General features: G+C 56.2%; 2 protein-coding genes across 2 annotated transcripts in view; one reads left to right on the plus strand and one right to left on the minus strand.

Moving 5' to 3' along the window:
- The window catches only part of FBN3 (fibrillin 3), a 74,104-nt gene extending 55,375 nt beyond the window's left edge, over positions 1 to 18,729 (plus strand). Inside the window, exons 50-66 of the mRNA XM_071209682.1 lie at positions 953 to 1,078; positions 1,945 to 2,097; positions 2,187 to 2,252; positions 2,523 to 2,648; positions 3,460 to 3,579; positions 3,688 to 3,810; positions 4,569 to 4,703; positions 4,856 to 4,981; positions 5,891 to 6,097; positions 9,053 to 9,178; positions 9,928 to 10,050; positions 10,276 to 10,392; positions 11,833 to 11,961; positions 12,072 to 12,191; positions 13,511 to 13,748; positions 14,404 to 14,551; positions 17,664 to 18,729. Coding sequence (XP_071065783.1) covers positions 953 to 1,078; positions 1,945 to 2,097; positions 2,187 to 2,252; positions 2,523 to 2,648; positions 3,460 to 3,579; positions 3,688 to 3,810; positions 4,569 to 4,703; positions 4,856 to 4,981; positions 5,891 to 6,097; positions 9,053 to 9,178; positions 9,928 to 10,050; positions 10,276 to 10,392; positions 11,833 to 11,961; positions 12,072 to 12,191; positions 13,511 to 13,748; positions 14,404 to 14,551; positions 17,664 to 18,002 — 2,522 coding nt within the window. The 3' untranslated portion in view covers positions 18,003 to 18,729. The remainder of the gene's footprint in view (positions 1 to 952; positions 1,079 to 1,944; positions 2,098 to 2,186; positions 2,253 to 2,522; positions 2,649 to 3,459; positions 3,580 to 3,687; positions 3,811 to 4,568; positions 4,704 to 4,855; positions 4,982 to 5,890; positions 6,098 to 9,052; positions 9,179 to 9,927; positions 10,051 to 10,275; positions 10,393 to 11,832; positions 11,962 to 12,071; positions 12,192 to 13,510; positions 13,749 to 14,403; positions 14,552 to 17,663) is intronic.
- Positions 18,730 to 20,879: 2,150 nt separating this feature from the next.
- CCL25 (C-C motif chemokine ligand 25) lies at positions 20,880 to 23,787 on the minus strand. Its single transcript, XM_058281055.1, has 4 exons — positions 23,715 to 23,787; positions 21,844 to 21,961; positions 21,602 to 21,738; positions 20,880 to 20,887 (listed from the first exon to the last, which is right to left on the minus strand). The coding sequence occupies exons 1-4, from the start codon at positions 23,785 to 23,787 to the stop codon at positions 20,880 to 20,882; spliced, it is 336 nt and encodes a 111-aa protein (XP_058137038.1).
- Positions 23,788 to 24,005: the final 218 nt, after the last annotated feature.

Genomic DNA, 24,005 nt, shown 5'->3' on the forward strand with positions numbered 1-24,005 from the left:
GTGTGGGGGCACTCATTAGTCACAGCACTGTCTCCTTGGAGGCACTGGGATGACCCAAGTGCCTGAAAAACTTCTGCCCAGGGCAAGTGGCCTCCTGCTTTTCAGCCCTGTAGTTCCTCTTACAATCTGGTTAAGGCCTGTGGGCTAGAAGATATTCAAGGCGCATGGCTGGGCACAGGAATTCCTGCCAGCTTTGTAGATTCGTGAGCACTGACCAGAGAGGGGTCATGCTGAATTTATGGGTGCCTGCATGGCATGACCCCTGAGCAGGCCTTCTCCCGGGCTCACCTTGTACACTGTGGGCTAGTCTTCAGTCTAGGCTAGCCTCATCCATTTGGCTAGCCTCATACAACCTAAGCTAATCTGAGCCACTCTGGCCTGATCTCCCCTGGTCCAGTCTTCCCTCTGGGCTAGCCTTGTACTACCTGGGCTAACCAGGACCAGGCCAGCTTGATCTCCTCGAATCTAACCATCCATCTGAGCTAGCCTCATACAATCTGGGCTAACCTGGACCCGTCTGCTTGACTTCCTCTGGTCTGGTCTTCCATCTGGGCTAGCCTTGTACAATCTGGACTAACCCTGGACCAGTCTGGCCTGACCACCTCTGCTCTAATCTCCCTAGTCTAACCTGGGCTAACTTCATCCAGTGGAGGTGACATATATCCAGTTTCAATTATTTTTGTACAATTTTAGTGTCTAAAGATGAACTTCTTCTGACCGTGAGCCCTATCCTGGAGACACTGTCTAGGAAAGACCCGCTGCCCTAGCACACACTGCCCACCCAGAGCTCAAGCACATACTGAGCCCTGGGGGTCCCAGCCCCACTTCAACTTTGGGGCCCCCACTCCTCCTGCCTCTTCTCATGGCTGAGGCTGTTCACCCTGAACAAGGTCCTCCTCGTACCTGCTGAAGAAGCCGTGGCCCACCCAGCTCATCTCCCCGCCCCCTCTAGACATCGACGAATGCTCTGAAGAGCCTGGCCTCTGCCTCTTTGGCACCTGCACCAACAGCCCTGGAAGCTTCCAGTGCCTCTGCCCGCCCGGCTTTGTCCTCTCTGACAATGGGCTCCTTTGCTTTGGTGAGTCTGGAGCTCAGAGGCTTAGAGAGGAGGATGAGAGAGATGGGCCTTAAAGAGTCAGGGTCATGAGCACTCAGAAAAGGGGGCTGAGGTTTCTCATACACAACTTGAGGAGCCCTGGCCAGGGACAGGTGTTTCCTTGCATCAGTGAGGGTCAGACAGGCCACTTCTTCAGAGGGCTAAGCTGGTCCAGTCTGGCACTGGAGAGGCGCTCGGGGATTGTCCTGGAAGGGCCACCTATCTGTGCTGGCTTCATCTCAGCTGGGCTAGCCTTGTCCAGTGTGGGCTAGGCTCACCCACTCAGAGCCAGCCTCTTCTCTCACAGATTAGGGGCATTGGGCGAGGGGAGGACCTGCAGTCCAATTCAGATGTTATTTGTTATTCTGGGAGCTGGGAGATCCTTGGGTAAGCCAAACCCCAGCCCTATAGGACTTCATGGGTGTGGCAGAGAGTCTAGGACTGAAGACTTGGGGCGTGAAGTCTGGGATCCTCTGGCTCTCTGGAATCTGTTGCTTTGCCTCTCCAAGAAGGGGCTTCTGGTTCAAGGATAACGTGGCCGAGTTTGAACCTTCTCCAAGCAGTGAAGGTGGGGTGGTGGGACATTGCTGGAAGGGATTCCCAGTGGTCAAGCAAAAGCCTCAGGGCTGACCCTCATTGCTCCAGCGTGGGTCACACGTCCATCCTCAAACCCAGTCACCACAGCCAGTGGCCTGGCACTCTCCAGTTGGCCGCTGGTAGGGTCAGCCTCGGCTGATTCACAGGCCTGGGCCCGTGAGGCCCGCGAGGCCCATGGGCACCCCTGATGGCCTAGTGGAACTTCTCTGGGTATCACAGTAATGGAGCCCCTGCCTCTGTCTACCCCACAGACACACGCGAGAGGTTCTGCTTCACCCAGTTCGAGGCCGGAAAGTGCTTGATGCCCAAAGCTGTCAACACCACCAAGGCCCGGTGCTGCTGCAGCCAGAGGCCTGGCAAGGGTTGGGGCCGCCCCTGCGAGCTGTGTCCTCAGGAGGGCAGTGGTGAGCCCCCCCGTATGTGCCCCCTTTGCCGTGTCCTTCCTGTGGCCCTGCACTGGTCCCTGACCACCCCCTTGCCCCTCCGTGTCCAGCTGCTTTTCAGGAGCTGTGTCCTTTTGGCCATGGGGCAGTCCCAGGCCTGGATGATTCTAGAGAAGGTGAGTCTCTTGCCCACATGCTGGGAGGGCACCCACACCCCCTTCCTTTCCCGCCCAGCTCTGCCTCGGATCTGCCTTGGCCCCCCAGCACCAAACTCTTGCCAGCACTGATTCAGGGGGCAGGGGGCTCCTGAGGTGGCCCTGATGCCACTGCCCTGGAGCCTGGGCTCTGGTTCCCTGGTTAGGGCGGGGCCAGGCTCTTGAGTGTGGCCTGGGTGCTGAGGCCTGCCTGGTGACAGACGCCCTGCCCACGTCTCCCACTCCCGGCAGACGTGAATGAGTGTGCGGAGACCCCTGGTCTCTGCATTAGCGGCTTCTGCATCAACACTGATGGCTCCTTCCGCTGCGAGTGTCCCTTCGGCTACAGCCTGGACTTCACGGGCATCAGCTGTGTGGGTGAGGGGCCTGGCCCACCCCCGCCCCCTCCCAGGAGAGGACAGAAGAGGGAGCCTGGGTAGTCGTCAACCGAGGCAGGATCCCGACCCTCAGCCTCGCTCACTGTCCCCTCTTCACTCACACCTTCCCCTGTGTCCACCACTCATCCACCCTTTCATCCATTCACTCATCCACCCAACCATCTGCTCATTCATTCATCCACTCAATCACTCATTCACTCGCTTACTCATCCATTCACTTCCTCATCCACTCGTTAATTTCTCCTTCATTCATGTACTTACTCATCCATTCACTTAATCATGTGTTCATTCACTCATTCAGTCACTCATCCACTCATTTATTCATTCATTAATCCATTTGCTTAGCTCTCAACCATTTGTTCACTCATTTATTTTCTTGTTTCTCTTTCATTCACTCATCTCATTCATTCACCTGTTCACTTATTTGTTCACTCACTCATCCGCTTATTCACTCATCACCCATTCACTCATTCATTCACTTATCTATTCACTTACTCATCCACTCATTCTCTCATCCATCATTTATTCACTCATTAACTTATTCCTTCTCTCATTCATTTATTCATTAACTTACTCATTAACTCATTCATTCACTTGTTCATTCACTCCCTCACTCACTAATTCACTCATTTGTTCATTCATTTATCCGGCATGCCTGCTTTATCTCCAGCCTAGAAACGTATCCTGTCTGGCCCTATCTGATCTGTGGTGATCAACAGAAAGGCGAATGGGATAGTTTGGAGGATGGAGGCACTCTGCAGGCACTGACCACCCCCTTACCCCCACCCCAGACACAGACGAGTGCTCTGTTGGGCTCCCCTGTGGGGAAGGCACATGCACCAACGTCATCGGAGGTTTCGAATGTGCCTGCGGTGACGGCTTTGAGCCTGGCCCCATGCTCACCTGCGAGGGTATGACCCTGCCCACAAGACCTGGGGGTACTTGGGACCAGCCTGGAGGGAGGAGTGGGGCCGCCCCAGGCAGACTCTACCCAGCGGGTGCCTCTCCTGGCCTCCCAGACATCGACGAATGCAGCCTGAACCCCTTGCTCTGTGCTTTCCGCTGCCGCAACACCGAGGGCTCCTACATGTGCACATGCCCTGTCGGCTACGCCCTGCGGGAGGACGGAGCCATGTGCCGAGGTGGGGCCCGCACGGGCAGTCGGGGATGCCACGAGCTGTGACGTTGTGGGCCCTGACGTCACAGACCGAGGTCTTGCTGTAAGACGGGGACATGGGAGTCGGTGCCTGCAAGGGAGGGCGTGAACTCTGAATGAGATCATTTAGGAGGAAAGCATGCAGTAGGCACTGTTATGAGTCGTGATTCTGCCCCTATGTTTTACTGCACTGTTGTCATTGTTACCAAAATGAGGTGCAAGCATGCCTTTGGGGTTAGTCTAACAGGACAGTGGGCTTGCATCGGGCGGCCTCTGCAGGAATAGCTGGGCCCTCCTTGAACTGGAGCGGACGCTGGTCCTCACCTTGGTTCTGCCCTTCCCGGGGGGACATTTGATGATGTCTGCAGATGTTTTTTATTGTCACAGCTAGGGGAGGGGAACAGCTGCCATTGGCGTCTAGTGGGTAGAGGCCGGCAATACCACTCAGCATGTCACAGTGCACAGGATGCCGCCGCCACGGAGAATTATTTGGCCCCGAATGTCCATAGCCGAGGGCGGGGGACCCTGGGTGGGCTGGGGCTGGGGCTCAAGGGCTATTTCAAGGTGAAATGTTCCAGGGGTGTTGTTGGCTGGCTTGACCCCCTCGGCTTCTTGGTGGCCCCCTTCCTGGGGCAGATGGGCACCTGGTGGTCCCACCAGGGCTGCTGGGAGGGGGGACCCAGGTTCCCACAGCTCCCGTGGGCTGCCTGGCCTTGGCCGCCACCCGCCCGTGATTGTCTGCAGACGTGGACGAGTGTGCGGATGGCCAGCAGGACTGCCACACCCGGGGCATGACATGCAAGAACCTCATCGGCACTTTTGCGTGCGTCTGCCCGCCCGGCACACGGCCCCAGCCTGGCTCCGCAGAGGGCTGCGCAGGTACAGGCCGGGGGGTGCCTCGGGGACGCGCGGCTGCCCCACGGAGGGCACGGGCAGAGCCGAGGAGGCCCTCCTGGGCGGTGGGGCAGGCGGGCTGGGGCCTCTGGTCTCTCCCTGCCCAGCCTCTCCCCTCGGCCTCCCTCCCACCACAGATGACGACGAATGCCACACCCAGCCCGGCCTCTGTGCCAACGGCCGCTGCGTCAACACGCCGGGCAGCTTCCGCTGCGACTGCGACGAAGGCTTCCGGCCCGGTCCCTCCCTCACCGAGTGCCGCGGTGAGTGCAGCCGGCACAGGACGCGGTGGACAGAGCAGCCTCACCTCGCGGCCCGGCACGGCACGGGGGCACCCTGCGGCTGGGACGGGGACTGGGGCCCCCCCGGGGTTTGGGGGAGGCTTGCTGAGCCCACGTGCACCCCCATCTCAGCATGCCCACCCACCCTTCCCTTCGACCACACTCCCTGGCCTGACCCCCACCACGCTTCTGTCCCCAGAAGTGTCACCTCTGCCTCGCCACACACAGGAACAGGCCATCCCCACGTTTACTACCTCTGGGGGCAACATCGGGGCCGTCTATCCTGACGACTTGTCCGTCTTGCCCCACGCCTCCGTCCTTGCTGCTCTCCTTTCTTTTCACTCCACCCCCACCCGCGCCCCACAGCTTCAGCCTCCGTGTCTGCACCTTGACCTGTGCATCTGGCTGCCTCCCGGGCACCCCCAGCGCGCCCACGTGCAGCTCAGCCCAAAGCAGCCTCAGCGTTTTTGTTTGGCGGCGCCCCCTGAAGCCCCGCACAGCCCCCAGGGGCCTCACTGTCCTTGTCCTGGCACCTGGTATCCACATCGGTCCTCTCCATGTCTTTCCTGGCCCCGGACATGCCCCCTCTGCTCTGTCCCCGCCAGTCCAGGGTGCCCCCACCTCTTGCCTCGCCCTCCCTGTGTCCTCCGGCCTCAGTGCTGCCCGCTGGCCCTCCGTTCCGTCTGAGGCCTTTGCTCTCAGGGAGAAGTTGGCCCTCCCCAGCCCAGAGGCCTCTCTGATCTTTGGGGGCTACTCCTCCCCGCCAGAGATGGCTTTCCACAGTGTCGCGGAAGTGACAGCTTGAAAGGTTTCTCCCCACGTGCACTTGCACACGTGTCCAGGACCTCTGTTTCTCATATCTACTAACACCACCACCCCCCTTCTCTCCAGACATCCGGCGGGGACCCTGCTTTTCCGAGGTGCTGCAGGCCACGTGCCAGGCTCAGGCAAGCAGCGGCGAGGCCATCACCAGGGCGGAGTGCTGCTGCGTGGGGGGCCGGGGCTGGGGGCCCCACTGCGAGCTCTGCCCCCTGCCTGGCACCCCCGCCTACAGGGATCTGTGCCCCCACGGGTCAGGCTACACTGCTGAGGGCCGAGGTGGGCGCCTGGCTCTGCAGGGTGCTGATGGGGTCGGGGTGGGGGAGCCTGCTCCTGGTCAAGTGTGAGCCGCTGTGTGTGTGTGTGTGACTTTGTTAGCGTGTGGGTGCTAGCAGATGTGTGACCTGGTGCAAGAGTTGAGTGCAGGAACCCAATCACGAGTGCATGACTGGGTGTGGCAGGTGTGCGAGCCCATGTATGTGTGCTCTTTGTGGATGCAAGTGTGTTAATGGATTTATGCCTGTGTGCTAGTGAGTGGGCAAAAGTGTGTGAGCCAGTGTGCTCCCTCTGCGTGTGCAAGCGTGTGAATGAGCATGTGTTTGTGCTATTGAGCACGTGAGCCAGGGTGCATACCAACGGCATTCTTTGTGTGTGTGAGCTTGTTAATGAGTTTGTGTGCTACAGCGTGTGTTTAAGTGTGTGAGCCCATGTGTTCTGCATGTGTGAACGTGTTAATGAGCGTGGGTGTGCTAGTGAGCATGCAAACCAGCATGTGTCTTCACGTGCATGTTTGTTAATGAGCCATTAACAGCTCGCACACAATGCACTGGCTTACACACTTAGACACATGTGCTAGCACACAGACAAAACTCATTAACAAGCTGTGTCCTAGCAAATTTATGAAAGTGTTAAGAGCTGGTGTGTGTGTGTTTTAATTTTTTAGTTTGAAATACTTTTAGACCTACAGGACAGTTGCAAAAATAATATAGAGCCCACAAAGAGAGAAAAAACCAACATAAAAAAAAAACATACAGAGAACTCGCCACATTTGCCACATCATTCTCTTTCCATCTATCCATCCATCCATCCATCCGCCTATTATCAATCCATTTTCTGAACTTTTGGGGGTAGGTTGTGTACATCATGCTTGAACACTTTTACTGCCATGGACGTTCCCTAAGTACAAGGCTATTCACTTATATAACCACCTTAAATGCCATTATCAAATTCAAGACATTTAACATTGGTATAGAGCTTGCAGTCTATATTCTAATTTTTTCATAGGTCCCAATAATGTCCTTTTTGAGCTTTTTCTCCTTCCTTGTTAGATCCTATTCAGGATCATGTATTGCGTTATCATTGCCTCTCTTTTTTTTTAATAATTTTTTTAAAAAGATATTTTAAAAATATAAAGATATTTTTATTTCCCCCTCCCCCCCCCTTTCTGCTGTCTGTGTTGTCTTCTCTTCTCATTTTATATCCTCTAGGATTCACTGGGGTTTCAATCCTGGAGACCTCTGATGTGGAGAGAGGCTCCTTGTCAATTGTGCCACCTCAGTTCCTGCTTTCTCCTGCAGTTCACCTTGATTCTCTCTTGTCTCTCTTTTGATGCATCACATCTTGCTGCATGACTCACTTGCACGGGCACTGGATCACCACGTGGGCACTCGTGTGGGCACTGGCTTGCCACGCCGGCAAACTTTCTCTTCTTTTTCATCAGGAGGCCCCAGGGATCGAACCCAGATCCTCCCGTATGGTAGGTGGAAGCTCTATCCCTTGAGCCACATCTGGTTCCTATCAATGTCTCTTTAGTTGCTCTTAAAAAAAAAATTGTGAGGACTTACATACCATGTAAACCTTTTCATTTCAACCCCTCCAAGGCACACCATTCAGTGGGATTTTTCACATTGGCAATATTGTGGTACCCTCACCACCTTCCTTTGCTAAAACTTTCCCATCTCCCCAAACAGCCCCTACACCCATTGTGTGTTAACTCCCCGTTCCACCTGTTTACCCCAGCCTGGGCGGCCTGTACTACTTTCTATCTCTATGTTCTTGCATATTTTGTTTTGTTTTTATTGTATTTTTAAAAAAATACATAGATCATGAAAAATGTTACATTAAAAAATATAAAAAGTTCCCACACACCCCCACACACTCCTCCCACATCAACAACCTCTTTCATCACTGTGGCACATTCGTTGCATTTGGTGAATACATTTTGGAGCACTGCTGCACCCATGGATAATAGCTTATATTGTAGTTTACACTCTCCCCCAGTCCATTCAGTGGGTTATGGCAGGATATATAATGTCCAGCATCTGTCCTGCAATATCACTTAGGACAACTCCAAGTCCCGAAAATACCCCCACATCTCATCTCTTCTTCACTCTTCCTGCCCTCAGCAACTACCATGGCCACTTTCTCCAGATCAATGATACAGTTTTTTCCATTATTAGTCACAATAGTTCTATAATAAAATTTATTCTACGATCTTGCATATTCTGATACTTTCTTTGTAGTTACCACGGGGCTTAAATTTAACATCCTAAATCTATAATGACCTCATTAGCTTTGATACCGACCTCGATAGTATACACAAACACTTTCTACACTCCTCCCCCCCACACTTTTACGCAGTCCTTGTAGCAAATGACATGTTTCTACATTATGAGACCAAAACCACTGATTATTACATTGTGTGCCACCGTGTGTGACACTGTGTGAGTCAGCTGAGTGGGGTGCACACCACTGGGGTTGTGTGTGAGGGCAAACGAGCCGGTTCTGCTTCCCTGAGACAGGCTCCGGGAGGATGGGCATATGAGTGTTTGTGTGAGTGCATCTCACTGAGTGTGTTGCTGAGGGTACAGAGTAATCCCAGGTGAATGGCAGAGACACCCGTGAGGCCAGGGAGGAAGTAATTGTGCCCGTGTGTCTAGGGGCAGAGGAACCCAGGCGTGTGCATCCCAGTGATTCCATCCGAGTGTGCCACTGGCACGCGAAACCCTGGTGTGTGTGACTGGCAAGGCTGTAGGGGCGAGGAGGCTGTGGGAGGAGCCTCTTACCTGGCTGAGGTCAACCTGCAGCTCAAGTGGGTCCACGTGGGCCAGGCCTCAACCCTGGAGTGCAGAGGCTGGACTCACTTCTGGAGAGAGGGCTCGTGGGAAGAAGTGAGCAGGTGCACCCCAGTGCCGGGGGCTGCCAGCCCCCCAACCAAGCCCTGCTCGTCCCCAGATGTCGACGAGTGCAACGTGCTCGCACACCTTTGCCGCCACGGCGAATGCATCAACAGCCTGGGCTCTTTCCACTGCCACTGCCGGGCTGGGTATGCACCGGACGCCACTGCCACCACCTGCCTGGGTGAGCCCCAGCCCTCGCCCCCTGCCTTCCAGGCCCAGGCGGACGCCAGCGCAACAGCTGGCCTACGCCTTTCGGTTAGCGAGACTGGGTTTGCCTGCACCATAAAGAAAATGGAGACCAGAAGCAAAGCATCCTCCTGTCCTCCCTCCACCCCGTGCTGATTACTTTTCTCCCATGACTATGTACATCCTGAGGTTTTCCATTCCCCTACGTCGCAGTTATTCATCTAAATGATCGGCAAACTATGGCCCTCCACCTGCCTGTAAAGAAAGTTTTATTGGCACACGGCCATTCCCATACATTTACTTAGCACCTGTGGCGGCTTTTGCACTAGAAAGGTGGAGGTGAGTAGTTGCATCTGCGGCTGTGTGGCCTGCAAAGCTGACGATATTTACTGCCTGGCTTTTCTTTTTTTGCTTACCAGGGCTGGAGATTGAACCCGGGATCTTGCATGTGGGAAGCCAGTGCTCAACCTCTGAGCCATGTTGGCTCCCCTGAGTTGAATTTTCCATTTGTCTGCTTTTTATTTGATTTTGTTTTTAGGAGGCACCGGGTACTGAACCCGGGACCTCCCATGTGGGAAGCAGGCTCTCAGCCGCTTGAGGCACATCAGCTTCCCTGGCTTTTGACGGCTGTTCGCTCACCCCTGGTGCAAGTTTGCAGGTTCTGGGTGGCCAGGGTCTGGGAAGGAAGCAGAATCCTCCCAGGAGTGTCGGTCTCATCCCCGTTCACATCACTGCTTCCTCTAGATGTGGACGAGTGCAGCCAGATCCCCAAGCAGTGTACCTTCTCCTGCAAAAACACAGAGGGCAGCTTCCTGTGCGCCTGTCCCCGCGGCTACCTGCTGGAGGAGGACGGCAGGACCTGCCGAGGTGACTCCCTGTCCTGTCCTCTGCTCCCCGTGGAGTTGCAGCCCTGTCCGTGGGGGCTGCCCTCCAGCCTCACTCCTCTGCCCTGCACGGAGGCTTTCTGGGTGCCATCTCCAGGACCTTTCTCCTGCCACCCCTCTGCCCAGAGGTGGTGGGAACAGCCCCTGGGAAGCCCCCGGCCCCTACCTGGCCCTGCCCTGAGCCCCGTGGGGGTCGTCTGTACCGCAGACCTGGACGAGTGTACCTCCAAGCAGCACAACTGCCAGTTCCTCTGCGTCAACACCATTGGTGCCTTCACCTGCCGCTGCCCCCCTGGCTTCACCCAGCGTCACCAGGCCTGCTTTGGTGAGCACCCCTTACTCCTAGCCCAACCCCTGGCCTGCAAGCCCAGCATCGACTCGTTTGTCCAACAAATGAGGGGCAAGCAACCGATATTTGCCTTGGCGATGGGGATGGAGGTTGGAGCAGAGTCCTTGCCTTTTAATCCTGGTGGTTCTTAAGAAGGGGTTCATGAGCTCGAATTGAATTTGAAAAAAAAAACATTATTCTTGTGGGGGCATGTTGGTGCGGGTGTGATGTATTTATTAAATAATACACGGTATAGTGTGGACTTAGTGAGGGGTCCGTGGTTTTCACCTGACTAGCAAAGGGGTCTGTGGAACATAAAAGGTTAGGAACCCCTGCTCTAGAGCCTCGATTCTCTTCTTCAGCATTCCCGCTGGCCTTGGCCCAGGCCACCTGCCCTTGACCCTGAACTGTCCCTCCTGGGTCTCTTTCCTAGGGCCTCTCCCAAAAGCCTGGGGGCTCATTCAGTCCAAAGGGGATGTTGGTTAAAAACGCCAAGCAGCAAGGCCCTCTGTCACCGCATTGCTCCTTAGTGTCTCGTGGACCTCCCCCGAGGGCCGAGCTCAGCCAAGGGTGACCCCATTCAGGTCACTGATCCGCGCAGTCAGCACCTACTGGGCAGTGTTCCAGGCCAGGGATTGGCCAACTGCATCCCAAGGACCGAGGCCAGCCACCCGCTGACTTTTGTTAATGAAGTCTTTAGTTTTTTCTTTGAGAAATTTTTGTCATTTTTAAAAAGATACATAGATCACACAAAATGTTACATTAAAAAATATAAGAGGTTCCCACATACCTCACTTCCCACACCCCCCACTCCTCCCACATCAACAACCTCTTTCATCACTGTGGCACAGTCATTGCATTTGGGGAATACATTTTGGAGCACTGCTGCTCTGCATGGATTATAGTTCACATTGTAGTTTACACTCTCCCCCAGTTCATTCAGTGGGTTATGGCAGGATATATAATGTCCAGCATCTGTCCCTGCAATATCATTTAGGACAGCTCCAAGTCCCTAAAATGCCCCCACATCACATCTCTTCTTCTCTCTGCCTGCCCTCAGCAACTCCTGTGGCCACTGTCTCCACATCAATGATACAATTTCTCCCATTACTAGAGTCACAGTAATTCTACACTAGAACACCAGTAAGTCCACTCTAGTCCATATTTCATTTCTCCATCCTGGGGACCCTGGGATGGCCACAGCCATTTGTGCACATTGGGCTGCAGTGTCCAAGTTGAGTGGTTGCAACAGAGCCTGTTGTGCCCACCAAGTTGAAACTATTTACAATCTGGCCCTTTATAGCATTTCTGCCAGGTAGGAACTGTACAGCTGGGGGAGAGGGGGGTGCAGAAGGGAAACTGAGGCAAGGGTCAGGTGGTACACATCATGAATCTCCTAACCACCAGGCGGCCCCACCCATTCTCTGTCCTCCACAGACAAGGACGAGTGTATGGCCTGGCCCAACCCATGCGGTGCCCGTGGGCGCTGCCGCAATGCCCCAGGCAGCTTCCACTGCGAGTGCCATCAGGGCTTTGCCCTGGACAGCTCAGGCCATGGCTGTGAAGGTAGCATTGGGCTTTGGGAGGAGGCTAGGACTTGGGGGGGGGGTGCCTGAGGGCTGCAGGGCGAGCCCTCTCTCTTCTCTCCTTTCTCCTCTCTCCTCTCTCCCTCGCAGATGTAGACGAGTGCAGCGGGCCTCACCGCTGCCAGCACGGCTGCCAGAACGAGCTGGGAGGCTACCGCTGCGGCTGCCCTCAGGGCTTCACTCAGCACTCCCAGTGGGACCAATGTGTGGGTGAGTGGCAGGGGCTGGGAAAGGGTCAGGTCCCCCGCTGGTATCTGTCCTGGGCAGGAAGCCCCCCCTGTGCAAGAAGACACGAGTGCCCCATGATTGTGATGGCTGGGAGTCGGAAGGCCGCAGAGCCAGGACAGCATCTGTTTCCCAGGACGTGATCCTTAGACAGTACCTCTGACAGCTGGGAAAATGTGCTGTGATTGATTAGTGATGTCTGCCTTGGGTGTGGCAGTCAGTAGACTGGGATATGCGTGCTTTGTCTTTGCCCTGACTGCTGCAGAGGCTCTCATTTAGGGGCTAGCCTGCTGTCCCAAGGCTTCCCCATTTCTCACTTCTCTTTGCTACTCCTAGTGATAAGGATAGCCTCGTCCTCACCATTTCTGTCATTCCTCTCCTGCAGTTTGACTTTGTCTGCGCTTCCTGTCACCCCTCCACCACCTCTCCTCAGTCCTCTCTCTCGACCTCCACTGCTCTGAGCTCTGCTGTCTGCCCCTTCTGGGCTCTCTCTACTCCCACGGTCTCTGCCACGCAGCCATCCCCACTCTCCTGTGGCCTTCCCAACACAGCCATCCTGTCTCCTCTCCAGCTGTTCTTCTGCCCTCAGCTAAGTTCTCCGTCTCTCCCACCTGGTGTATGTCCCTGTGGGATCATGCCAACCACCACCCTCTGCTGCCATTGCTCATTCTTGGCTCATCACCTCCTCTGTGACATGATGCATTCATCCCTTCAGCCTTTATTTTCTGAGGCCCTGCCTTGTGCTCACTGGACGTTGGGGATGCAGACATGACAGCCTACCCTAGGCCTTCAGTCTAGTGGGCAGGGGGGCGACAGGCATCAACTAGAGCCAAATGTCCCTAGGGAGCAGTTTGAAGTATCTTGGAGACGTGTTTGGTAGCCACAACTGGGAAGAGGGCTCTTACTAGCATGTAGTGGGCAGAGGTCAGGGATGCTGCTAAATGACTTACAGAGTCCTGGAATGGTTCTGTAGCACAGAACTATCCACCCCCAAGCGTCCATAGTGCCAAGGCTGAGAAACCTTGTTCTAGATCATTCCATGGTTCAAGATTTAGGTGAAGTTTTGAGAATTGGGGGGAGGCAGACATGGGTAAAGGGGGCATGCAAAGGCTCATGGTGAACCTGCTGGAGGCTTTGATGGTGGACCTGGGCTTGGGGGGAGCCAGAGCTGGCTGGACTGAGCAGGGAGGGGGATTGTTTCCGGGAGGAAGGTTCTGGGTGTCCGAAGGCCACCCCTCCTGCCCCTCCCCTCATGCCCTCCCTCCCCCCCCACCCTGTGTCCCCTCCCCTCTTCCCCATCCCAGACGAGAACGAATGTGCCCAGTCGCCCACGGCCTGTGGCAGCGCCACCTGCCACAACACACTGGGCAGCTTCCGCTGCGTCTGCCCCTCTGGCTTCGACTTTGACCAGGCGCTGGGGGGCTGTCAGGATGTGGATGAGTGCACTGTTGCACCGGGCGGACCCTGTAGCTACAGCTGTGCCAACACCCCCGGCGGTTTCCTCTGCGGTTGCCCCCGAGGCTACTTCCGGGCTGGGCAAGGGTGAGCGAGTGGACGGGGTGGGGACCTAGGTGTATGCTAGGGAGAGCTCCCCCTGTGTGGCCACACCAGCTCTGTGCCCGGTATCTGCACATTGTGCCCCACCTGGGAACACACAGGCTTGCTCGTCACGTCCACGTAATTGACCCCATGGTGCTCCTGTCCACCTGCTGTCCACTAGGTACCACCTCCCAGTGAATCCATATGCACAAGAATTCACACATGCACGCATCCCAGTCTTCACACGTGTGCACGCATAAGCCGTCATCCTCGAGTGCATGTGTGCATGTGTGTGCCATCCTCTCTGCACACAGGCTACCCCATGCACACGTCCCTGGTAGACTCGGGCACATCATGTACATTTATGGAGTCCACTGCACATACGTGTGCATGCACATGCTGTCATCTCTTGGTGCCTTGCAGGCTCACACATGCCCAGGTAAACCCAGTGATGTGCAGACGTGTGATCACACCCTGTGTATGTGCACACGCTCCTGTTGGACATGGAGCCACACTGGCCAGAAGGGGACAGCACATTTGCACACCAGCATTTGCCCTCCATGGCAGCCTGGTTCAGCGGAGTGCAGCGGGAGGGTGCTTTGGGGTGGGGGCTGGGAGGGCTGCCCCTGAAGGTCCTTCCCCCCTCACCCTGCCCCAGGCACTGTGTCTCTGGCCTGGGCTTCAGCCCCGGAACCCAGGATGCCCCAGATGAGGAGCTCCTCTCGTCTGCGGCCTGCTACGAGTGCAAGATCAACGGCCTCTCCCCACGGAACCGGTTGCGGCGAAACACCCGCGGGGACCACCAGGTGCCGAGGGGCAGCGCAGAGCTTGGGGGCCTGGCCAGTGGAAGGGGCTGGCCAGGGGGTGGGAAGGAGACGGTGGGCCCAGCTGACCTGATCCCTTTCCGTGGTTCCTCCTTGGACCTCCTGTACTTCCTCGGGCCTGAGATTCTCTCAGGGGTCCTCTGGGGCACAGGCTCCTGAGCAGCCCACCTTGTCCTCCCGGGGTGAGTCAGGAAGGCCCCCCAAGGACCCCGAGAGGGCTGTAATGCTGCTAGCGGCATCCTTCCATGGCACTTCAAAGCAAGAGCAATCCTAGGTGACCCCAGCCCTGCCTGCACCCCAATGCCTGGGACCCCAGTCCTGTCTGCACCCCCAATGCCTAGGACCCCCAGTCCTGCCTACACCCCCAATGCCTAGGACCCCCAGTCCTGCCTACACCCCCAATGCCTGGGACCCCCAGTCCTGCCTACACCCCCAATGCCTGGGACCCCCAGTCCTGCCTACACCCCCAATGCCTGGGACCCCCAGTCCTGCCTACACCCCCAATGCCTGGGACCCCCAGTCCTGCCTACACCCCCAATGCCTGGGACACCCAGTCCTGCCTGTACCCCTATTGCCTAGGACTCCCAGTCTTGCCTACACTCCAAATGCTTAGGTACCCCCCACCTCCAATACCAAAGGCCCCCAATCCTGCCTGCACCCCCATTGCCTAGCCCCCCCCCCCATTCCTACAGCCCTGCCCATGTGCTAGAGCCTGTCACCCCTCACCTCCTCTGGCTGGCAAAACCCTTCCTGGGAGCACTTGACCTCTGGATTTAGGGCCGGTAGAATCCTGAGCACCAGCTTAATGGCCCCTTGCTTCTTTCCTCCTTCTGCCCACTCCTCACCCCAGGCCCACTTCCCCACCTCCCCTCCCCCTGCAGCATCCCCCGGGAGCTTTTTCATAAATCCTCAGCACCCACTGCTAGGTCCCAGCCCGGGGCAAGCCCAAGCTCCCTCCTCGCAGGACCCTGAGGGAGATGAGTCCTTTATCCGATCTCAGGGCCCAGGAGGGGCAGGCCCCAGTGTGCCCCTCTCCCAATGCTTGTGCCCATGATGCTCCTGGAGCTATGCTCTCTGAAAGCTGCAGGAGCCCTGCCCAGGTGCCTCGCCCCACGGTGACAGCAGAGCATCCCTGCAGCTTGTTTCCTTCCTCCCCCTGGCCACTGCAGCCGGGACCCTGGTTTGGCCACAAATCTGGCCTGGTTGCCCCTCAACCAGAGAGTCTGGGGCTATGGCTCATTGATCCTACCACCAGCATCCAATAGTTCTGAACACTAAGCCTTTATTAAGCCCCTGCCAGACACAGGCACAGCTCCAAGCACTGTGCTTTAACAACCTCCCAATCCATATGACAGCCCTGGGAGATGTAGCTGTCACCACTATCCCCATTTCACAGACGGGGAAACTGAGGTTCAAAGAGGTTTGGTCATATGCCTAAATTGTATAGAACTTGAAAAGAGGAGAGCAGGGATTCCATGGCTACATCACAGGGCTTTTTTTCATCAGTGGCCCTAGTCTTCACAGCGTGGCATCCTGGGCCCCCTATGGTCACCATCTTCTGAGGCTGTCACTTTCTGTTGTTTCCAAAACACATTAACCCTGAACACAGAAACCATTACTCCAATCTTATTTCCGTCCCTGCCCCCCACCTCTGGCCCAGTTCCTGGGACCAAATTCATTCAAAGATTTTATTGAACACATACTATGTGCTAAAAACCATAGCGGGCAGGGGGGTACAGCAGGAAACAAGGAAGACACAAGTCCCTGCCCTGCTGGGGCTGCTACTCTAGCAGAGGAGGCACAGAAGAAATAAATAAGTAAAACACTTTGTATTATATAATACATAGTAAATATGATACATGATACTGTGTCATATGGGGAAAAATAAAACCTAAAGTGGGGTAGGAGTGTTGGCTCTAGGGGTCTTGCCATATTAAGTAAGTTAAATATGGATGTCTCTCGTCATGCTCTTTTTCATTGTTTTTTTTTTTTTCTCCTTTGCTGGGAAAAACTACAGCTGTGATTATTATTCCATAGCTGTCACCATCTTTTCGTTCATTTTGTAAACTCTTCGTACTTAATAGTATGAGGAATAGTTCTTAGGGGACAGCTTCTAGGTTATGAATGAGCAGATCTGGGCAGAGGGCCTTTGCCTGCAATACCCCTGGGCAGCCAGCAGGTGACAGTAAGGGCACGTGTCTGAAGCACAGTCCTGGGAAGATCTGAACTCTCAGAACAGAGGGGCTGGGGAACAGGAATAGCTTTCACTTACACACTCCACCTGCATGTAAATGAGCCTGTTTGCACTGCCCAGAGCAAAGGAGAAGAAAACACAGATAAACTCCTGTGTGACTGTATACATCACCCAGCCCTGCCTTTGCGGTTATTCAGGGCCCTGTCCAGCTGCCAGGATTGGGAATGAACCCAGAGGGGCTTGGATAAAGAGGGGTTTGTCATCAGCACACAGGGGGCTCTCAAGGCTCCCAGATGCAGGAAGTACAGCCAGCCTCCTGGGAACCGGAAAGCTGTTGGGTGGCTCTTGTATCTGGCGCTGGCTCACTCTGCTCTCTAGGGCAGCCGGATCTCAGGTTTCTCTTGCTGTGTCTGCTTCGGCATCCTCTCTGGAGCTGGGTTCTGCTGCAAGGCCCTTGGCCATCCCACCAGTCTCCTTGGGCTGCATCTGAGTGTCCTTGGGGCTCTAGGGCCTTATGCCGCCTGCTTGGTGCCCTTTGAGTCTCTCAGCCAAATCTTCAGTTCCCTTGGTCTAGGATAGCAGGGTCTGCCCAAGGTCCACCACCTGAGGCTAGTGTGGGTGAAAGTGGCTGCCTGTGCACTTCCCTTTGCCACAGATGGGACAGGCATGCTTTTCCATCAGCACCAGCCTCAACCGTCCTGCTTCTGTGTCTGCAGCCCAAGATAACCATTAGCCTGTGGATGGAGGGGAGACGAAAGCCAAGGGCAAACTTATGCTAAATCTTTTCCTCCACTTTAAATACTGTCTAAAATCTCCTTTTTGACCTCGCCCCCCCCCCCCCCCCGGCCTACCCACCACATCTCGCTCCTCTCTGACCAGCCACTTGATCTTTCTCCCCAGATGAGCCTGGCCAGCCTGGACTCAGAGGCCCCACTGACCTTGGACTTGAATCTCTCGCGCCTGGGCCAAGCTGAGCACATTCTGGAGTTGCGGCCGGCGCTGGAGAGTCTGGGCGGCAGGGTCCGCTATGTCATCGCCCGCGGCAATGAGCAAGGCTTCTTCCACATGCATCACCTCCGTGGTCTCAGCTCCCTGCACCTGGGGCATCGGAGGCCAAGCCCTGGAACCTACCAGCTGGAGGTGGTGAGCGTGGCGTGGGCCTGGGACACCCAGCTAGAGGGGTGGCCAGGGTCTGGGGGCCGGACCTTGAGGCTGAAGGTGCAGCTGCAGTTGCTCTAGTTGGGAGGAGCCCAAGACTCTGTCCTGGCTCAGGGTCTTGCATGGCCCTGAGGAGGGGGGTAGCCCCCTCTCCAGCTGGACTGCATGGGCCCTGCCCCATCCTGTCTCTTTCCGTGGGAGTATGGGAAACTCTCCACGCAATTGCAGGAAACTCTGATGTCACTGCTCGCCGCACACTGTGGGGAGACCCTGGTTATGAGTCCTCAGCTCAGTGGGCCCCAAGGCCCCCCATGCCATCCTTCTTCCCAGTGGGGGGAGGCTCTGACCCTGGAAAGGACTAACCCCCAGCAGCCCTGGCTGACTAGGTCAACCTCAGAACTCAGGAGAAGCAAAACTCTGTGACCTCAGGCAAGCCAGCCCCTTCCGAGTCCCCTGTGTCTGCTCAGGGGCTCCTAGCACTCAATTTTTCCTGGAGGTGGCTGGAAGCTGTAGCCTGTACCCTCTACCTGCCACTGTCAGGGTCTGGGAGGGCCCCTGCGTCCACTGTGTCCAAGTCATTCTCAGGCTGAAACTTGTGCACTGCACTGTGGCTTGACCTGACCCCAGGGCAGCTGGGATGGGAGGGGGCCCTTCTCTCAGAGCAGAAGGGCTCTGGGGCCCCAAGGCAACCAGGATTGGGGACATGCATTCGCCTCCTTTTTTGTCCCCCACTGGCAAGTTTGGGGAGGGTCCTGAAGATGCTTTTATATTAGAAACAACAACAACAATAAAGTTATTTTGGATTAAATATGTCCCCTGGCAAGTTCTCTTGGCCTGGCCAGGCAAGGCTCCTTCCTGCATGGGACGGCCGGAGGTTCGAAGACTGCCCACCAGCTGGGGGAACACCATCCCAGGGTGTGTAGGCTCTGCCAAGTTCAGACCGGTGAGATTGTTTCAAAGCCAGAGCCGGCTGTGAGCAGTGACCACTGGGGGCCCTCGTTGGCTCACTGGCAATATAGCGGCAAGTGCTTCCTGACCCCATGCCGCAGACCTTGGCACTGGCTGAAGTGCTTTACAATTACTGGCGCTCACTACAACCCCATGAAATAGAAACTGTTGTTCTTACTCCTTTTGTTTTTTAGAAAGTTTTTAAAAATTTTTTATTTATTTCCTCCCCCATGTTCCCCCCATTTTCTGCTCTCTGTGTCCATTTGCTGCGTGATCTTCTGTGTCTGCTTATATTCTCATTAGGTGGCTCTGGGAGCCAATTCTGGGACTTTCTGGAGTGGGAGAGGTGATCACTTTCTTGTGCCACCTCAACTCCCTGTTCTACTAAGTCTTCCTATTTTCTCCCCTCTGTGTCTCTTGTTGCGTCATCTTGCTGTGCCAGCTCTCTGCGTTGGCCGGCACTACTGCACAGGGTGGCTTTCCTGCACTGGGCAGCATTCCCTCGCAGGGGGACACTACTGCATGGGCTGGCACTCCATGTGGTCCACCTCGCCGCATGGGCCAGCTTGTCCTCACCAGGAGGCCCTGGACATTGAACCGTGGACCTCCTATATGGTAGATGCGAACCCAATTGGTTGAGCCCATCTGTTTCCCCTCACTCCCTTTCGACAGATGGGGAAACTGAGGCTTGCAGAGATTAAGACACTTGCCCAAGACACACCAGCTCGTAGGTGGCAGCACCAGGTTCAAACTCGGGCAGTCACACCAGTGTCCGTACCGTTAACTTACTGTCCCACCTGCCCTGCTCCATTTCCGGTCAGATCTACTGAATTTCCCTCTGCAGGGCCCCCGAATGATGGCCAGATGCTCTTTACATTAATGGCTAACAGCGAGCATGAATTGTGTGTGTCGAAGCACATTTAGCATCCACAAAACTCTTAAGAGGTGGGCGACAATAGTCATCACTCCCATTTTTCGGGAGAGAAACCGAGGCTTAGGGGCTTTGTGGGACCTGCCCGGGTCCCCCACATAATGCATGGTGGGGCCCAATGTCACTCTGTTTCCTCCAAGTCTATGCCCTGGCCCCAAACTACCTCTTGTCTTGGAGAGAAGGCACATTAGGTTTTCGTCTGTTGTGGGAACGGTGGTGCGTGAGGGCCTCAGTCAGGTGGTGTGAGTCTAGGTGAGTGTCCCCAGGGGCCCCTGATGCGTGGACCTGCAGAGCAGTGGCCAGTACCTGGCCTCGAGCCCTGTGGGCAGAGCTTGCAGAGGGCAGTTCTGCCCATTAGCTGACCCCACCACAGCCTGGGTATCTGGGCAGAGCAAGCCCAGCAACTCCCATTGCACAGACAAGAAAAGAGGTCTGGGAAGATTCACACAAGGCCACCATCTGGGAAGGACAGGGCTGGACCTGCATCCAGACCAGCAGCCAGCACCGCCCTCCAGGAGGCGACTTCTATGATGGCCAAGGACACAGATCTTGAGGCAGGGGTGGGGGTGGGGGGTGGGAAAGGTTAATAAGGATCACATGGGATTCACCACGTCCCCACATCCTGGGGTGGCAACAAGCATCCCGGCATGAAATAGGATGGGGACAGAAATGAGTTCCCACCAAAGGTTTATTTAAAGTTATGGGAAAGCGCAGCCTGGGAAGGGTTCCTTGTACAGATGGGAGATTTGTTAAGGATCCAAAGGGGTGCAGACAGGTGTGGCCCTAGGTGGGTGGCTGAGGATGCCGGCAGGCAGCTCTTAGGACTCTCCTCTACAAAACCCACTCCCCAGGGATAACAGTGGTCTTCGATCAGGTGAGGGACTTGACACCAGGCCAGGTCCCTTTTTCCAGCCACGTAAGGGGCAGGAGGTGGCAGGGGAGAGGACAGAGGAACAAACAGGTGCAGAGATTTGGCCAAAGGATGGGGAGGAGCTGGATAGCCGGGGCCACAAGGCAGTGGCTGTAGCAGAAAAAGTTCCTGCACCTCTTGTGCTCACTGATCCTGGAGATGGCTGGGGTCACAGTCCTGCAGGGAACAAGGGAAAAGCAGGCACGTGATGGGGAATGGAAGGGGACAAGGAGCCCTGCAGCTCTTGGCGCCCCACCCGGCGTTTCATTTCAGCACTTGCCAAAGCCCCTCTGGGTTGGGTGACTTGGTCAGGGCAAACCTGCGGGACTGACCACAGCAGCCGGCGCTCCTTGATCCCAGAGGGAAATCCCCTGACCAGTCTGTGCTGAACGAAGGCCCTGACCCCCCAGGAGGGATTACAGGTGTGTGGAGGGACACACGAGCCAGACTCCTTACCTGGTTTAGCTGTTGTCGGGAGGGAGGTGTTTCTCCTGCTGATTCTGCCAGGGTCATTAAACTTGGAGAAAGGAAGCCTGGAGGTTTCAGAACTCAATTTCTTCAGCCCTGAGAAAGAAGCTGTCCAAGAGATAGAGAGAAATAGATCAGAGTGCTGCCAACACCATTTGAGTCCCTGGATCCAGCCAGACCTGAAGCTGGTGCACCTGTTATTAGATCTGAGGCATTTCTCATTTGTTTGAGTCTCCATTCTGGCAATTGAAAGTGTTCTGCTGGAAAGAGCTGGGCACTTCCTTCGTCAGCTGGTTATTCATTCAGCCCCCCATTCACCAGCAACTGGCCTTCTTTGGGGTGGGGGCAGCTGCCAGCACACTGGACTTTGATTCTCTCCACCAGGAGAAGCACAGGGGCCCGTGGACAAGGAGTCTCACCCACCTTGGAAGGGCTTCCAGCTGCCCTTGGAGACACTCTGGGAGTCCTTGGACCGGGCATCCAGGCGCTTCATCCCAATCTTCACCCACTTGGCCCGGGGGTTCCCACATATCATCTTATGTCTCCTGGGAAAAAAAAAACTGGAGGGTGGGGAGCAGGGTGGCCAGGTGAGCACATGAAGGGGGGCGGCGAAATTGTGTGTGAGTCCCTCCCCACCACCCCCCATCACCCCAGGCCACACTCACATCACGGCTGGCAGGTTGCAGCTCCCGCTCACCTCCTGGAGCTTGTAACTCCGGGCGTGCTGGAGCACGTTCCACCGCGTGATGTGGTGGTAGGCCAGGCAGCAGTCTTCAAAGGCGCCTGCAACCAGCACACATGCTCGCACGTGGGTCTGTGCTCTGGGTACAGTGCAGGGTGCCGTCACCTGCTCACAAGGCCATAGGCAGGTACCCCTCCGCACAGGTGCATACCATGACCTTCCCAGGCCTGCCGGAGGCAGCAGGGCAGCCCCGACAATACAGAAGCAGCCAGGCGCACCCTTGCCCCTCCACATGGGAACAATTGGCAGGAGTGGGAGAGACACCCACCGGCCCCGGGAAGGAACAGCCTATTGGACGGGAAACTGGAGCCTCTTCGGCTCCTGTTCCGGGGCAGAGGGCAAAGGGAGGGCAGGCACATCCCGCCCCCACTCCCTAAATTGAGGGGGCTGCTTGGCTACTCTTGACATCCCTAAAGTTCCTGCACCAGCCTGTCCCTCCCCGCAAACAACTCCAATCACCCACCCAGAAACCAGGAGTTCCAGACTCATTTCTCCACTGTCTCCCAAGAACATTTAAAGAGCCGCTGCTCCACACATCTGCAGAGGTAATTGGACAGTTGTGTCGCTTCCGGGAGCTCACAGCCTTTGGGGAGCTTAATTCAAGCGTGGGGGGGGGGCAGTGCACAGGGGCTGCCTGGAGGAGGAGGTGATGCCAGAGGAGTCGGGGAGGATGAGAAGATGGGATGAGCAGAGGGGGTGGGGTGGACAGAAGCAAGCGTCTCCATCCCCTGCCTGACCCTCACCTTTGGGGGCTAACTCCTGAGTCCTCGTGCAGCCCAGTAGCATGGCGATGGGTGAAGGAGAGACAAACCCTCCCTGCATGCCCAAGCTTGGCCCCAGAGGGCTTGGGGCAGTGGAATCAGATGGACCATTGTCTGCAGGACCCAGTAGGCAGTTCCCAAGACTGGGGGCCCTTCTTTCCCCTTGATCAAAGGGCCAGGGCTGGGCCTGCCTCTGGGAATCAGTGGGAACCGAGCCAGGCCTCTTCCCCGGGCAAAGGCCAAGCACAGGCAGGGCTTGGGCCTCTTAGATGCAGCGGAGAGGCAGGCGGCGCAGGTGGGCAGGTGGGGGCCGTGGGGCCTCAGCTCTAGCCCGGAGGCCTGCTTTGCCAGCCACTGGGACTGAGAGGCCTCCTTGGACATACAGCAACATGGGATCTAGCAGCAAGGTTCCTGGGGTGCTGCCCACCCAGTACCGGCCGGCAGTCACTCAAGCTCTAGAGACCTATGGGGAGAGGAGAGTGAGGGTTCCCACACATGGGGATGTGGAGTCGGATAGTAACTCCAATGGCTGCTGTTACGGCCTGGCATGGGGCAAAGGGCTTTACAGGCATCAGTTCATTGGACTCTCATGTCCGGTCTCTGCAGTGGGAATTAGGATGCCCACTTTGCAGATAAGGAAACTGAGGCTTGTAAAGCTTAAGTGGCAACTCTCTGCCAGGACTGCATAGGCAGCGGGGGGAGAGCCGGGACTGGAATCCCCACAACTGCTCCCTGCAATCCCTAGACCAGCTGGATTCCGGGGGAAGGTGCTTGGTCGTGGACTGCAAACCAACACCGGGACTGTAGAATAATGGACAGGGGACCCTGCACATCTCAGGGAACTCACCTGCCCCCACCCTCACTGGGCAGACTCCCCCAGGGCCAGGAGCTCCCTCCCACACACCGGGGACAGGAGAGCTTAAAGAATTTGATAGTGCAGGAGTGATCAGTGGAGCGTCCTGGGAGAGGGGAGAGACGGGAGTGGGGATTGGCGGGAGGCTGGGGGCTCCAGGGGGCTGGGGTGCACAGGTACCTTGAGTGTGGACCATGGGGGCCCAGGCCCCCACAAAGCAGGCCGCCAGACAAGCCAGGAGCCACGGGTTCATGGTGCAATGTGGTCTTTCTCCTTGAGCACCTGGAGAGGTAACAGGGTCACCTGGGGAATTGGAGTGGGGAGAGTGAGACCCCGAGATGGACTGCAGCAGGTGCTGGAAGCACCCCCATCTCCAGCCAGACCCCTGGAAAAGGAGGCAGGTGGCACAAGATGGAGATGAGCCGTGCTGGAGAAAGCCACCGCCGGTCTCGGCTGTGGTCAGGGAAGGGA

This window comes from Dasypus novemcinctus, chromosome 19 (genome assembly GCF_030445035.2).
Source record: "Dasypus novemcinctus isolate mDasNov1 chromosome 19, mDasNov1.1.hap2, whole genome shotgun sequence".
Taxonomy (NCBI): domain Eukaryota; kingdom Metazoa; phylum Chordata; class Mammalia; order Cingulata; family Dasypodidae; genus Dasypus; species Dasypus novemcinctus.